The sequence below is a fragment of the Muscardinus avellanarius genome (assembly GCF_963383645.1).
Source record: "Muscardinus avellanarius genome assembly, chromosome: 13".
Taxonomy (NCBI): Eukaryota; Metazoa; Chordata; class Mammalia; order Rodentia; family Gliridae; genus Muscardinus; species Muscardinus avellanarius.
In genome coordinates this window covers 2834488-2851016 of record NC_137799.1, presented here as the reverse complement: position 1 = coordinate 2851016, position 16529 = coordinate 2834488, and the positions used below count along the sequence as shown (strand labels likewise).

Genomic DNA, 16529 nt, shown 5'->3' with positions numbered 1-16529 from the left:
GGAAATGCTCTCGGCAGCCATGCTGTCGGCGTATGAACCGAGCTCCCAACACGGGCTTTACACAGAACCACCTGACGATGCTGCGTTCTCCACAAAGACGTGAGTGTGTGCCGGGAAGCCGCGATGGGAGAGCGGCGGCGCGAGGCCAAGGGCGCGGCAGCCAGGGAGGAGCTCCCACTGGGGAGCAAGACGCCACAAACGGACAGAACAGTTACTGGAAAAACAACCCATGACAAACTCAACTTCACTGTTATAATAAAAAATTTAAAAATTGTGTTGCCTCTCTGAGCAGAATATGGACTAGGACTCCTCCCTGGGGGGATGGATAGACCGGCAAGAAACAGCACAGCAACCTTTAGAGCCCTGGTGGCGCGCACTGTCCCCCGGCACCCCACAGCCCTGTCCACCCAGGCCGGCCGGGTGCCGCCTGCCCGCCGCGCCGTCAGCCTCCTGGCAGTCTCTGGCGGCACCGGCCTCAGCAGTCGCTCTTCCACAGCTTGATGGTCTTGTCGTTCTCCAGCGCGGCCGACGCTATGATGTTCTCCGTCGGGTGGCAGGCCGTGGAGATCACGACGTCTGCAGAGACACAGAGGTCAGGGTGCAGGCGGCAGTCGAGCACCCTGCCGTGAGCGCGGAGGCTGAAGACCTGCGCACGCTGCTGGGGCCAGGAAGCAGGCGGGGCCTCCTGTGGACAGGACCTCCCAGGCCCGGGCCTGCACCACGCAGGAGGCTGGCACACCCTCAGGTGCCCACAGGGCCCCAGCAGTCCTGCCCTCCCGACACCAGAGAAAAGCAAAGGTCAGGGACTGGAGCTTGGGAAGGTGCGTGAGCCCCTCAGCACCACGGCAGCACTCCACACCAGGAGGCTGTGCTCCAGCGCAAAGGAAACGTGCTTGCCACCACGGGCCAGGCACGGAGCACACCCTCCTGAGTACGTCAGACCCAGACACCACGCAGCCCTGAGGAAGCACACCAGGACTGCCAGTTCTATGGTCCAGCACAAGCACCTCGCAGTGGCCTCCAGACTGGCCAAGGCTGCCCCCTGCCTCCCTGGGGAAGGCCACCAGAGCACAGCTCACCTGTGTGACCCTGAAGCTTCTGCACAATCTCCTTAGTCTGCAGGTTCCAGATGTACACCAGGTTGTCCTCAGAGCCGGACACAATCCACTGGCCGCGCAGGCAGAGAACAGGAACCCCAGCTCAGCATGGGGACGGGTCCATCAAGCTCTCAGCCCCCCTTCCTCGGGGGCGGCTGGGCTCGACTCAGCACGACTCTCCGCCCCTGCAGCAGGTGCCCCGGCCCTCACACCGCAAGCTCAGAACCGAGAGCTCCTCCCGGTGCCAGCCCAAGTGTCTGTGCCACCCTCAGCCCAGCACCACCACCACCTAAGTCCCCGAGTGAGCATTGAGGGCCAGCCCTGGAGGCTGGCTGGATGGGCAGGCGGGCCAGGAGGGCCCCACCGTGGGCAGAGAGCACGCTGGAGCACAAGGCCAGGCCGCGGCACCCCACCTACAGGTGAGGGTGGTCACTGGCCACACCCCACACCAGGCCCGCTGCCTAGTGAAGCAGACCCAAGTAGCAGACAGCCCCAAAAACCCCACAAGGCCTGCAGGCTGGTGCTCGGAGCTCATGGCGTGCAGGGAAACCTCCAAGGCCACAGAGCGAGCTGCGGGGGGGGCCTCCCTGCGGGGGAACGGGAGCACAGCAGCCACGCAGGGACTCACCTTGCCGCCAGTCACAGAGAAGTTGGCAAAGATACAGTACTTCTCATTCTTGTGGCCAGTGTATGTCTTCAGGCACTGAAACGGCAGGGCGCTGTGCGTCAGCGCAGCTCCTCACATTCTGGAGGGGTTTTACCCCTGTGGCGCCGAGGATGGAACCCAGGAGCTTTCTCCCTGAGCGGCACCCCCAGCCCGTTTGTTTTTTGTTTTGAAATACGGCCTCGCTGGGTTAATGAGTCCACTACTTGCTCAGCCTGTCCTCAAACCTCTGAGCCTCCCGTCTCAACCTCCCAAGTGTTAGGCTTATACGCATGTGCCACCACACCAGCTCATTCCGGAGAATTCTAAGTTCTGAGCAGAGACGTCTATCTGAACTGAGTTCTGAAGAGTTCACAGCTGCGAATCCCACAGCCAGACCTGCAGGCTGCAAGGATGCCCGCCCCGCCCCATCTGCACCAAACCAGCTCAGCGAAGACGGCGCTCCCCTCTGCTCCCAGGGCAGCACACCGCCAGTGGGGAGCACAGCAGCTCACCTTCCCCTTGCTGTAGTCCCAGAGCTTCAAGGTGCTGGAAGACAGAAGGGGTCCTGAGTGAGGGGCCCTCCCAAGGACTGCCCATCCGTGATACGTTAACCCACAAGTGAGTGAGGACCCGGGTACTTGTCATCAAGGACAGACTTCTTAAAGGAAGGCTCCGGGGGTTAACAATCCTACATCAGAGATCAGCCTCAAAAAGTTGTAGGAAATCATTTCTATTTTTTTTTTTTTTTGGTGGTACTGGGGTTCCTGGAAACCCTTCTACCTCCAGGCTACACTCCCACACTTTATACTTTTTTATATTTGAAAACAGGGTCTCTTAAGCCAGCATGGCTGGCTTCGAACCTGTGTGATCCTCCTGTCTCCGCCCCCCAAGCATGGGGATTATAAGCGTGCGCCACCACGCCCGGCTGGGAAGTCATTTCCATTTCAGAAACATTTGGAAGATTTCACAGACAAACCTCTCCGCTCATCCCAGGAGCAAAAATCCCAAGGGCTGGGGAAGCAAAGGGACCGGCCAGGAAAAGGCCTGACCACACTAGGGCCAAGCACAGTCCACAAAGGCCACGCACGGTGTGCGCCAGAGGAAGCCGGGCTGACATCGCCCAGGAGGGTGACTGCCAATTCTGCCCAGTCCCATTACCATTGTGGTGTGGGGCTGGGCGAGGCTCAGTGGAGAGCCCATGCCCAATGGGTTAGGCCCTGGGCTCCATTCCCAACATGGAGGTGCCCAAAGGTCAGCCCGAGACCTCAGAGGCCACCCCGGCGCCCACCCTGCCAGTCCCTCCAGGAGCAGGCTGGCCCTCGGCCTCTGGCTGGGGCTGTGGGGCCTGCGGCGCACCCGCCGCCCGCAGCAGGCGCAGCAAGCCTGAGCTCCAGCAGGGTCTGGCCCTGCCCAGTGCGCACGCGTCCCCCAGCCCACGCCCGGCCACGGGGACTTACTTGTCCAGAGTTGCAGCCAGGATGTACTTGCCATTCGGAGAGAACTTCACGAAAGACACCGGAGGGTTATCGTCGTCTGCGTTGGAAACAGACAGGCTAACACATGCACATGCACGGGGCAGGGCCGGCAGCTTCCTGTCACCACCACCCCGTGGGACACCACGTGAGGTCACTGCCACCAGGACCTGCACCACCTTGGAGGCCGAGGCCACCAATGCACACTCCCACCCATGGCCCAGGGAGTCACTGGGGTCCTGGTCTCCCGCCAACACAGGGCAGATGGGGACACGAGACCCCAGATGTTAACTTCCTCATGTGAAGCAAGACTTGCAAATTCCCTGAGGCTGGAGAGCTTTCTTCCCGGGAAAGCAAGGCGCTGCCTCCCTGTTCCCGAGCTCCTGGGCACACCAGCCCTCAGGGCCCACCGCCTCTGCTCCTACCGCCCTGGGCCTCAAGCTGAGCTGGGGCCTGAGAAAGCCGGAGCTGCCAGGGCTCCCAGACACCGCCAACACGTGCCGGCCCCCAGGCTGCAGTGGAGCTCGGCAGGACCTGGGCGCCACCCCTCACCAGGTGAGGAGGGGAGGTGCACCCCGTGGTGGTCCACCTGGTCAGCCCGGGACCCCTGGCTGCCGTGCCCCAGTCCAGCGTGTCCCAAGCACACGGCATTACCAGCAAGGGCCTGCCCAGGCTGCTGCTCCCTGGAGCTGGTCACCCACACTGCAAAGGCACGCGAGACAGTGGAAAGCTGGGCCAAGGTCACACGAGGGCCCATTCTATTTGGCTGATGTGAAGGTGCTTTGGGTATATCTAACCCAAACCTACTGCAGCAAAGCACCCTGGGACAGGGCGGCTGACTTGTCCTGGTGAAGGCCAGAGGGCTCTAGCTTGCTAGACCTAGGGAGAAACGGGGCGCCCCTCTCCCCCGCCGTCTCCACTCCACCCTGAGCTCAGGCCTGCAACCTGCCCAGGCCTGGACCAAGTCCTGGTACTGGCCCTCAGTCCACAACCCACAGTTCAACCTACCCCAGGTCAAGTATCAGAAAAACAAAAATCAAACAAAGCAACAAACAAACAAACAAAAAAACACAGAAAAAAAATCCAGAAAGTTTCAAAAATCAAAACTTGAAGGTGCTGGGGGCTGGGCCTGCCTTGGCCGGCACCTCGGGCTTCCTGAACACCGAGGACTCGCCACCGCTGCCCAGGCACCCACAGCAACACCTGCCATGGAGCGTCTAAGCCAAACATACACCTCTTTTCTCGGCCTGATTTTCTACAATACACAGACAGCGTAACAACCACTTACTAGTACTGTGTGTGTGTGGTTCCGGGGATGAAACCCAGGGGCTTCCTACCTCCAAGCTATACCCCCAGCCCTAGTTTTTTCTTCATTTTGAAACAGGGTCTAAGTTATGGGGAGCCTAAGTAGTTGAAGCTGGCCTCAAACCTGCGATCCTCCTGTCTCAGCCTCCCAAGTACTGGGATGACAAGCATGCGCCACCACGCATGGCTACTTCCTAGTATTTACATTGTATTAAGTACCGTAAGTAAATTTAGAGACTATTTAAAGTACACAGGAGCTGGGCGTGGTGGCGCACGCTGGGCGTGGTGGCGCACGCTGGGCGTGGTGGCGCACGCTTGTCATCCCCGCGCTTGGGAGGCTGAGACAGGAGGATCGCACAGGTTCGAAGCCAGCCTCGGCTACTTACTGAGGCTCTCAGCAACTTAGTGAGACCCTGTTTCCAAATAAAAATATAAAATAGGTCTGAGAGTATAGTCCAGAGGTAGAAAACCTCTGGGTTCTACCCCCAGTACCACCAAAAAAAATAAAAAATAAAAATAAAGTACACAGGGAAGTATGACCTGGTTCTACATAAATACTATGCCACCTCACATAAGGCACTCCAGTATTCCTGAGTGCTGATCCAATTCCCCACAGATAGAGGGAGGTCTGTGTTGGCCGTGTACCTTGAGGCTAGGTTACTGACCTTTCTGTGCCTCGACTGCCTGCCCTGTAAAATGAGGACTCCTCCCAGTGACCTCTGGCTGTGAGGGTCACGTGGTACTAACAGGCAGAGCTGTGTTCGCAGGACCTGCCGGCCAGCACCAGAGAGGCAAGTCCTAGCAGGCAGAGCTGGACACACGGGCCTCGCCAAGAGGCACTAACTTTGTGATTCCATTGTTGCAAAGACAAGGCTAGGCCTCACAGAGCCAGAGCGTGACCGAGGTCACTGCTCCAGGGAACTGTGTCCCTGACCCTAAATTGGGAGGTTTCGACCTCAGCCTCAGCTGGCAACCCCTGTAGACGGCTTCCCAGGTGACCACGGAGACAAGGCCAACACAGCGGCCCCTCCGCCGTGTCCTTAGAAGACAGGAAGTGTGGACAGACAGGCACCGCGGCACCTGTTCATGGCGGGATTGCCACAGGACGCAGGGGGGGGCTGGCGTGTGTGAGCCACAGGAGGCCTCGGGAGGATGCCCTCAGCACCAGCCTCCAGGGCGCCTCCCTGCCTACAGTGCTGGCTGCCCAGCTGGCCAGACAGCCACACGTGTTGCCCAACAGCCTCGGGAGGCAGGGCCTGCCAGCTGGCAACTTCTTCCCCAAACCAGACTGACAGCCTGCCCCTCCCCACCGCCCTTCCTGGGGGGCGCGCTTTCAGGCTCCCACCTACTACCCCCCAGGCAGCCCTGCCCCACTCGGACCCGACCAGGCCAGGCCCCTAGAACCCCACGGCCTGCCCTCCTGCTCCCAGGCACGTGGCGGCTTCCCCATGGCCAGGCACTTGGAGGACACCATGAGGCAGCCCTGAGCCAGGCCAGACTGCACAGGCCAGGGACCCAGAACTGGCTGAGAGGGGAGATGGCGGCAACCAAGTCCACAAAAAGGAGGAGAAAGAGCAGGAGCCGAGGTTACAGACAGGAGCGCCCTTCACTGCTTCACGGGCAGCAAAGGGAGCAAAAAGGTAAACTCAGGAAAACAGCAGGCTTCAGAAAGACCGCCAGGGCAGGCTGCAGCAAAGGCCAGAGGAGCTCCCCCGCACTCACCAATGAGCGTCTTCAGGCACTGGCCCGAGGCGGTGTCCCAGATGCGGCTTCAGAGGAGAAAACCGGGAAAGACAGGTGTTACTCAGGAGCTCCTCCGGGAGCGCTCTCTGCTCTCACTAAGCAGTGGTGCTTCTTTCTGGTCTACACGGTGACTGTTTCCTCAGCAATGGAGGAGGAAGATGGGTGCTCATCGTGCTCCTCACTGCGGCAGGCGGCTGCAGCGCCTCACCACACACTGAAATGTACTGTCTCCAGGAACACTTGACAGTACCGCCTGTCCTGCTAGGGGCTCTTATCAGGACTGGCTGCTAAATATTATCAGGCACCTTTTTTGACTTTTTTTTCTGCAGTACTGGGGATGGAACCCAGGGGCACTCTACCTCTGAGCTACACCCCCAGCCCTATTTTGTATTCTTTATTTTGAAACAGCGTCTTACTGGGTTGCAAATGGCCTAAGTAGCTAAGGCTATCTGTGAACCGTGATCCTCCTGTCTCAGCCTCCCAAATGCTGGGATGACAAGTGTGCGCCACCTCGCCCGGCTTTTTGACTGCTATTAATGAACTACAAGGCCCTTTGCTTCTAACATGTTGTCTTCCTAGGCATTAGGGCTCTGGCCCTGGCCATCAGATCTGGGGAGGAAGGCCATGCTGGGCTCTAAGGTGGACTCGGGAACTCATCTTTTCCTAGGGTCTGGAAGTTGAGATGACCTCAGAAGCCTGTTATTCAGTTGGGTCCAGGTATAAAATCACGGGTACCAATGCTATGTGGGGTCCACCCACAATTCCCCCTAGGCTCTTCAGAACTGACCACTTCCTGGGCACTTAAGGAAACATGTGCGGTTCACCTCTTCCTAGAGCCAAACGCCTGCTCAGAACAGAAGGGGGCAAAGCCGGGAGTGGTGGGCACACCTGTAATCCCAGCATTCGGGAGGCTGAGACAGGAGGATTGCAATTCAGGACAGCCTCAGCTACTTAGCGAGGCCCTTCGCAACTTAGTGAGACCCTGTTCCAAATAAAGAATAAAAAACAGGGCAGGGGGTGTAGCTCGGAGGTCGAATGTCCCTGGGTTCCATCTTCAGACCCACATACACACAAAAAAGAATAGAAGGGGCCACCTGACTCCTCTACCTCCCATCTCCCCCTGAACTTGTGGCCTCCCTTTCTATTCTCGTGTGAAGGGGGCATATTGGAGAATGAACCAAAGGACTTTTTACTGGAGCTATACCCCCAGCCCTTTTTGCGTGTGTGTGTGGCAATGAGGATTGAACCCAGGGACATTCTACCTCCAAGATACACCCCAACCCTATTTTATTTTTATTTGGAAACAAGGCTTTTTTCCTAGGTTGATGAGTCTCACTACTTGCTGAGGCCGTCCTGAACTGCGACCCTCCTTTTTCAGTCTCCAAGTACTGGGATTTTAGGTGTGGATCAACACATCTAGCCCCTTTCTATTTTGAATCTTATGCATTTTATTTCTTAAACTGGGTTTTAACTACTGGCCTTAACACATACAACTAACATAAATTTTACTAATTTTCCCCATCCCTCCACTCTTTGCATTACATAGGATTAAATCCAGAGACATTCTACCTGAGCTATATTCCCAGCCCTATTGCTTATTCTTTTTCTTTTTTTTCTTCTGGTATGTGATGAAACCCAGGGGCTTTCCACCCCCGGGCTACACTACCAGACCTATTTTATATTTTATTTGCAAATAGGGTCTCACTGAGTTGCTGAGAGCCTCACTAAGTAGCTGAGGCTGGCTTTGAACCTGTGCGATCCTCCTGTCTCAGCCTCCCAAGTGCTGGGATTACAAGCGTGTGCCACCACGCCCTGCTCTACTTTTTATTTTTATTTATTTATTATTTTTTTTTGCGGGTCCAAGGATGGAACCCAGGGGCATTCAACTCGGAGCTACGCCCCCTGCCCTGTTTTTTATTCTTTATTTTGAAAAAGGGTCTCACTACAATCCGCGGGCCTCACTAAGTAGCTGAGGCTGTCCGCGAACCACCATCCTCCGGTCTCAGCCTCCCAAATGCTGGGATTACAAGCGTGTGCTACCACGCCCGTCCTTATTCTTAAATTTTGAAACAAGGTCTAAGGTTGCAGAGGACCTCACCAAGTAGGTGAGGCTGGTCATGAACCTGTGATCCTCCTGTCTCAGCCTACGAAGTGCTGAGATTACAAGCATGCGCCACCACGCCCAGCTCACCAACCCCAGCAACCCATTCTGAGACAGGGTCTCGCCATGCTGCCAAGCTGGCCTCTACCTTGCAATCCTGCTTCGGCCTCCCCCATAGCTGGGATGAATGCATGCATCATCACGCCCAGCCTAGAAGGTTTTACAGAGCCCAGGCCACAGGCTGTCCAGGCCCAAAGAAGTCGATCAGGAACTCTGGGCGGTGAACACACCAGGTGCTAGGAGGTGCAGGCCTGGAGAGAGCACGGGAGGCTGCGCCCCTCACCCCGTGCTCTCGTCTAGCTGCTCCTGGGATGTGACCTCGCAAGCGGTAAGTGGCCCGCTTTGGCCCTGGCCCCAGTGTGCTCCTCCACACTGCAGCACGTTCTGTGCCCTCAGCCCACAGGGCCATGGCTGATGGGCCATCAGGACTCAGGCAGGATGGAGCTGGGTGGGGGCTCCAGCCCAGCCAGCACCTCACAGAGCCCTGCTTCTCCTGGTCTCTAGCACTCCCGGGAAAAGCAAGTTCTAGGCCCCTTTCCACGGGGATCCCATGGCTGTGGGCCAGCCCTCCCGGGGGCCGCCCCAGCCATGACACTGACAGGCTACACGACCGCATGCAGGCACATTCGCAGAGCTGGGAGGAATCCTTTTGTGGTCCTGGGGGCTGAATCGAGGGGCACTCTACCTGAGCTCAGCCTCCCACCTTCTGGAGGCCTGGAGGGCAGTCGGGGCACTCGTGTCCGACCCAGAAGGCGCCAGGCCGACTTCAGTGCCAGCCGGCCCCGCCCCGCCCTGCACCCTCATAGCTCTGCACCGGGACCTGAGGCGCGCTGCGGTGCGCGCTTCTGGAAGAAAGGGTGTGCATCCCTCCTTTTTAATTTGGTGCTACTGGGGGCTGAATCTGGGGATGTTCTACCTCCAAGAGACGCTCCCAGCCCTCTTTCGGTTTTTTATTTTGAAACAGGATCTCACCGAGTCCCTGAGGGTCTTTCTAAGCTGCTGAGCTTGCATCTGGACCTCCCAAGGACTGAGGTCACAGGTTTGCGCACCTGCCAAGCTGTGACCCCCTTGAACAGCTGGCAACAGGCCCAGAGTGAGTACTTGGTATGAAGATTCTCTCACTTACCAGAGGCCATCGTAGCTACTTGAAACTATCAAGGATCCGTCACGGTTAAAGTGAACCTAAGAATGAAAAGCGGGAGAGGAAGCAGCTTACTTCCAGGCCAGCAGCCGCCACGCTCTCCAGCGCCCCTGCCCGCTCCCGCCACCCCGCTCACTCCCGGCATGGCACAGGGGCAGAACACACAAGCAACCCTGCCACCTGCTGTCTCCAGGACAGTCGGGTGGATAGGACAACCGTGCACAATCCACCCTGAGGCCAGCTGAGCACTCGAGCCACCAGCTACGAACACACTGTTGAAAGGAAACCAACCAAGCTGGCCGAGACACAGAATCGTGAAGGGGCAGCTTGACAGGCCTTTGCAGCTAAAAGTAACTTTCCTGACTTCATAGCAAAAAGAAACCAGAGACACACCCCTTTTTAGTAACAGACTGGGGCTCTGGTGCCCTCATTCATCCGCCTACGCCTGCACCTGCCGGGAGCCGTCAAGAGAGCAGCCCAGACACCGGGGCCGCGGGCGCTGCCAGGACCACTGGCCCTGTGAGCTACCTCAGTGCTGCCAGCCACATGCTCAGAAAGCCTGGCCCACCCCGTGGGGCAGGCGAGGCGCTTTCCGACAGCAACTGCACCCGACAGCAGCCCCGACAGACTTATTTCAGTTTTTCTCCCCAAGTGAATCTTAGAATAAATGGAAATCGCACCTAGCACATTTGGAGTTGGAGTCTATCATTCATTTCTATCAAGCCCAGCGTGGTGGCGCACACTTATGATCCCAGCACTTGGGAGGCTGAGACTGGAAGATCACAAGTTCGCAGCCAGCCTCAGCTATTTAGTGAGGCCCTCTGCCACTCAGTGAGACCCTGTTTCCAAATAAAAATTAAAATAGATCTGGGAGAGTAGCCCAGAGGTAGAAAGCCCGAGTTTCATCTCATTACCACACAAAATAAATAAATAAAAATAAAAAATAAAGAATAAAAGTAGGCCTAGGGCTATAGCTCGGAAGTAGAATGCCCCTGGGTTCAATTCCCAGTGCTGCAAAAAAATATAAATAAAAAATAAACTACTATCATTTTAAGTTCTGAGCAGATGCGACCCAAGACAAACCTTTTCACGCTACAGGCGCATTTCTTGTGTGGTGTTGGCCTCACAGGAAGCCCTGGGGCCCCTACTGTCTCCACACACAGCACACCGGGCAGCAGAGGGCCCTGCAGGCCGCTAGCACAGTGCCGCTGGGACCCGGGTTCTGCACTCTAACCAGGGCCTGTAGCAGGGCCGAGAACACACTGCTTGTGGAACGCGTTCCTGGGGAGGCTGCCGCCGCTGGCCCAGGGAGCGCCTCAAGCGCTGCCCGCCACAGGTGTGACCAAGCCCCACAGGCGCACCGCGCGCCAAAACTCAGCTGATGACTCCCAGACTTCACATAGCCCGGTGTGTTTGCTATGTCAGCATGAGAGCTAGAGAGCCGTTCCAAGCCACTGCACACTTTCCAGCTGACAAGTCTCTGAAATCTGAACACTTCAAGTCCCGACCGCACCGAGGTGGCCACACTGGAGGACGCCAGGCGGCTGAGGGCGTCCTGGTGGCCGTCACTGCCGCCGCACTGTCCTGCCACCGACAGAACGCTCCCGCAGCACGAGCCCTTGCCCGGCCACGGGGACACTGCCTCGCAAGGTCTCCCGGCCACAGACGCGTCTACCCACCAGCGCCCTCTTGAAATCAGCAGCAGAGCCGAGGCCTCTGCAGCGCGCACAGCAGCACAGGCTCCTCTGGGCACCGCTGGGCAGGCGGGCCTGGGGGAGGGCGCGGAGCGGCTTCTCTCGCCATCGGCCTGCCTCTACTAAGCCCCTGCGAGATCTGCCTCCTGCCTCAGGGCCCTGCAGCACCCTGACCGCCACACAGCCCAGAGCCCGCCCTTCCACTCAAGGCAACCACGAAACTCACTGTTCTGGTCACCTCCTGCTGGCCACTCACCGTCACCAGAGCGAAAGTCAGCTCCAACCTCGGGCATCACAAAGCCCACAGGGAGGGCCTGCACAGGCCAGGACACCATCTCTCTGGCAGTGTGGTTTAAGCTGAGCACGAGCCCCCTGGATGCGAGCGCGTAACCCCTGCCCCACCTGACGTCAGGGAGGGGCCGGTGCACCTGCTGGTAGCAACAACTGCTCACACGTTTCCCTACTCCCAAGGCAGCGGCTGGAGCCACCCGGAGCACTCAGCCAACGCACTGAGCGCAGGGCCTCCCATGGTCAGCAGGTGTTCTTCCACTGAGCTGCTCCCAGCCCTGGGCCACCTCCCATTTCACTGCTCAAGGTTTACCTTGCCCGCCTGCTCACACACTGAAAGGCATCCGTGCGAGCACAGGACAGGGACCACACAGAGCTTGCTCACAAGGCCCCACACCAGAGCTCACCCTGCCAGGCCATCCCCGACACCCCTCAGTCCTCACTCCCCTCGGAACACACCTCGACCATGGTCCCACTGCCCAGCACACAGCACCGTCCTCCACACGCCCCTCCAGGCCTGGGAACAGCAGCCCTGAAAGCCCAAACCACCACCCTCCCTGGGGCGCAGGCCCCTGGTCACGTCGGGACTCACAGCCGAGACTGGGTCCGAATGGGCAGGCAGCGTCTTGAGGCACTTCCCGGTCTTCACATCCCATATCCGCACGCTTTCGTCAAACTGAAGACAGGAGGAGACTGGGTGAGCCCAGGGGAAGGAGAAGCGGCGGCGAGGCCCCGGGACCCAAGGCTCGGCCGCTCGGGCAGCCAAGCACCAGCGCAGGGCACCTCACGCCCACACACCTCCCGGAGGAGAGGGCAGCGCACTTACAGACCCTGAGACGATGAGGTTGGACTGCGGGTTGAAATTGCAGCAGAAGACGTAGTTACTGTGCCCCTTCAGGGTTTTCAGACACTTTCCCTGAAACACAGCAGGATTAGACCACGTGGCTCCCAGGGCGGCTTCCCCAACACCTGCATGGGATGGCTCCCGCGTTCTCCCCAACTTGGCCCTGCCCTCCACTGCCCCACGCGCTCCTCCAGAGGGGAACTGCAGTCACTTACAGAGCTCACGTCCCAGATCTTCAAAGTTTTATCATCAGAGGCAGAAACGAGGAGGTTAGAATCTGACGACCAGGCCACATCGGATATCCCCTTGGGAAGGAAAGAGTTACCATCCTGAGACAAAGGACAACTGACCAGCCTGAGGCCAAACCTAAACACACACCCCTTGGGAAGTCCTCTGCTAGTGTTACCCGGGAAGTCCTCTGCTAGTGTTACCCGTGTGAAACACATGCAGGGCCCGGGGGAAGGTGGCTCTCGGGGACCCTACCAGGCCTCAGCTGAGGAAGTAAAATACCCATCTGCATCCCCAGCCGCGAGCCTGCCAGCAGAGCTGCAGCCACAGGCCGAGTCAGGGAAGCAGCACGGGGGAGACCTACCAGCTTGTGACCAGAGATGGTCTTCTCAAACTTCCCATCGTATGCGCCCCAAATTTTAATGAGTTTATCAGCAGCTAGAAGAAACGAGGAGGAACTTAAGCTCAGAGCAGGAACGCGGTTGTCGGGTCACCCAGAGGCCAGAGCCTGGGCTACTCCCACACCCACTCGGGACCCCAGCACAGCCACGCCCCACACCAGCCCTTCACTTCAGTGCGCCAGTGAGCACATTCTTGTTTTTTCTATCTTTTTGCTTGGTTTTTGGTTTTGTTGTTTGCAGTACTGGGGATTGAACCCGGGTTCATTCTACCTCCAAGTTAAGCCCCCAGCCCTATTTTTTTTTTTTTTTTTTGCAGTACCGGTGATAGCACCCAGGGGCATTGTACCTCCCAGCTATATCCCCAGCCCTATTTTTTATCTTTTTTTATTTTTGAAACAGGGTCTCACTGAGTTGCAAAGAGCCTCACTAAGTAGCCGAGGCTGTCCGCGAACGTGATCCTCCTGTCTCAGCCTCCCGAATGGTGGGATTACAAGGATGTACCACCGCGCCCAGCACATAAGCACATTTCAAGAGGCAGTGGCTCTAGTCTCAGAGAGGGGCCACGCTGCGTGCTGTGAGGACCCAGTGGCAGCTCCGAGAGGCAGCACGCCGCCGCGGCTTGGCCCACTCCATAGCGGAGGCGTTTGGTGTACGCACATGAACTTGCCAGCCACTCTCCGTTGGGGCTGAACTTCACAGAGGACACAGCTTTTGTGTGGCCGGCCAGGGTGAACTTTAGAGCATAGTTTGGTTTAACAGGTGTAGGCTGTTGGAAACAGTACAACTTAGGTTAGTCAAAAGTAACCACTACTGTCCAATCCAACTGATTGGATTCCCAAAGTTTAACTCCAAACTCAAGTCATCTTTTGAGCTCCAAATCCAGAACGTACAAGTGCCCCCCAGAAACCACTGACACCCCCCTTCAACTGTGGGGCATGTCTGAGTCCGTTATCTCCCCGCAAACCCACCTCAGCACAATGGCCCCCGGGGCACCTCAGCTGGACACCTGAGGTTCCTGTAGCCCGCCCAGTCCATGCAGCACTGACACTGCCAAGTCCATATTTCAGCGGGGCCCAGCCTCCTGCTCCCTCTCCTAGAGGCCCGGCCTCCAGCACCTAGGGAGGGCTCTGCAGTCCTGCCAAGGCACTGCAACTATGGGCCAGGTGGAGGTGGGTGCTTATCAAACAGGTTTTCTGGGTCCCACCGCCTCTCATACTCAGGACCAAGAATGCATATTTTAGGAGGTATTTTTTGTGTTATTTTGTTGTTGTTGTTTGGGGGGGGGGTAATGGGAATTTAACCCAGCTCTACAGGCAGTGAAGAACGTCCCCAAACTTTTTGAGACAGGGTCTTGCTAAATCACTCAGGCTACCCTGGAACTTGTGATCCTCTTGTCTCAGCCACCCAAGAGGCTTGTATTATAGATATGTGCCACCATACCTGACAAGAATCACATTTGGGGGGCTGGGGAGTGAAACCAGGAGCATTCTACCACCAAGCTACACCCCCAGCCCTATTTCATTTTTATTCTGAAACAGTCTCACTAGGTTGATGAGACTCACCACTTGCTAAGGCTGTCCTTAAACCTGTGATCGCCCTGTCTCAGCCTCCACATACAGGGACTACAGGCGTGTGACCACACCCAGCTCTTTATCTTAAATTCTTTCATTTTGAAACAGGGTCTCCAGGGTTGTGGTGTCCTGTCTCAGCCTCCACATACTGGGATTACAGTTGTGTGCCACCACACCCAGCTCTTTTTTTTTTTTTTTTTTTTTTTTTTGGCGGTACTGGGGATGAAACCCAGGGACATTCTACACTCCCAGCCCTACTTTCCTGTCTTTTTATTTTATTTTATTTTATTTGCGGGTCTGGGGGTGGAATCCAGGGGCATTTGAGCTGCGAGCTACATCCCCTGCCCTATATTTTATCTTTTATTTTGAAACCGGGTCTCACTGAGTTGCAGAGGGCCTCACTAAGTAGCTGAGGCTGTCCACCAACAGCGATCCTCCAGGTCTCAGCCTCCTGAATGCTGGAATTACTAGCGTGCACCACCACGCCCGACTCCATCTTTTTATTTTTAAAAATGGGTCTCACTGAGTTGTGAAGGGTCTCACTAAGTAGCTGAGGCTGTCGGCGAACCTGCAATCCTCTGGTCTCAGTCTCCCAGATGCTGGGATTATGAGTTTAGAAGTGTGTGCCACGATGCCAAGCTTTTATCTTTCATTTTGAAACAGGGTCTGGCTAGATTGTGATTGCCCTGTCTCAGCTTCCACCTATTGGGATTACAGGCTGTGTGCCACCACACCCAGCTCTTTATCTTTTACTCTGAAACAGGGTCTTGGGGTAGGTTGGCTACATTGCTGAAGCTGGCCTCAAGCCTGAGAGCCTGTCTCAGCCTTCCAAGTACTGAAACCACAGGTGTGTACCACCATGCCTTTTCTTTTCTTTTCTTTTCTTTGCAGTACTTGGGATGAAACCCAGAGGCATTCTACCTCTAAGTTACACCCCAACCCTAGTTTTTAGTCTTTTTATTTTTTCAAACAAGGCCTCACTGAGTTGCAGAGGGCCTCGCTAAGTAGCTGAGGCTGTCCATGAACCGCGATCCTCCTGTCTCAGCCTCCCCAATGCTGGGATCACAGTGTGCCACACGCTTCCCTCTGGGTGGCAGATTTGGAGACCCCTGAGATGACACATAGTAAGCTGCCACTACATTTTATAGTACAGAATAAAATCGGCAGCATATATATGAGAGATGAAACTGGCTGGCCTGAAAGCACATCTGTAGAACCTATCCCTATTTGCCCTAGAAGCCCCAAGAGCGCTGGGCACATACCTTGCTCTGTGTGGCGGATGAGGAAGGGGTGGGCTGGGCTCTCGCAGCCTCTGTCTCAGGTTTCTTCTCCTCTGTGGCCATAGCTCTGAAGCCCACCGGGCAGAGAGCCTAGGCTGGAGAGTCACAATGAGCGAGCCTATCTGCTAGTCGAACCGTTCAGTGGGGGAACCTATAAACAAACCATTTTAGAGATTAATTTTCAAGAGCCAGGCGTGGTGGTGCAGGCTTGTAATCCCAGCATTTGGGAGGCTGAGACAGGAGGGTTGTGGCTCACAGACAGCCTCAGCTATCTGTGATGCCCTTTGCAACTCAGTGAGACCCTGTTTCAAAATAAAGAATAAAAAAAATAGGGCTGGGGTGTGGCTCAGAGGTAGAATGCCCTGGGTTCCATCCCCAGTACTGCAAAAAGAGAAAATTAATTTTCAGGAGGGTGTAGCTCAGTGGCACAGCACTTTACCTAGCATGCATGAGGCCCTGAATCAACCCCTAGCACCCCAAAAAATGATTCCCAGGAAAAAGGCTAAGAAAGAAAAACCAGGGCACCTAACTATTTGTCTAACTCCACCGAGATCCCTGCTCTGGCCCTTTTCGTGAGGAAGCCCGCCCTCGACAGGGCTTCCTATGGTGCTACCCAGACATCTGCAGAAGTGCAGCCCAGGGCATGCAAGCAAAGCAC

At 56.5% G+C, this 16529-nt stretch overlaps 1 protein-coding gene across 3 annotated transcripts; it reads right to left on the bottom strand.

The window, feature by feature from the left end:
* Window positions 1–475: 475 nt before the first annotated feature.
* Window positions 476–15934, bottom strand: WDR5 (WD repeat domain 5; the record flags this gene model as incomplete). 3 transcript variants are annotated; one of them, XM_080708678.1, is made up of 13 exons in its annotated part: window positions 476–576; window positions 1080–1167; window positions 1726–1800; window positions 2256–2289; window positions 3201–3276; window positions 6243–6289; window positions 9551–9606; window positions 12140–12223; window positions 12374–12463; window positions 12607–12696; window positions 12984–13057; window positions 13678–13786; window positions 15854–15934. In XM_080708678.1, the coding sequence occupies 13 exons, from the start codon at window positions 15932–15934 to the stop codon at window positions 476–478; spliced, it is 1005 nt and encodes a 334-aa protein (XP_080564804.1). The 3 variants fall into 3 exon arrangements, with proteins under 3 accessions (XP_080564804.1, XP_080564806.1, XP_080564805.1); XM_080708680.1 differs by having other exon boundaries at window positions 12143–12223; XM_080708679.1 differs by having other exon boundaries at window positions 12616–12696.
* Window positions 15935–16529: the final 595 nt, after the last annotated feature.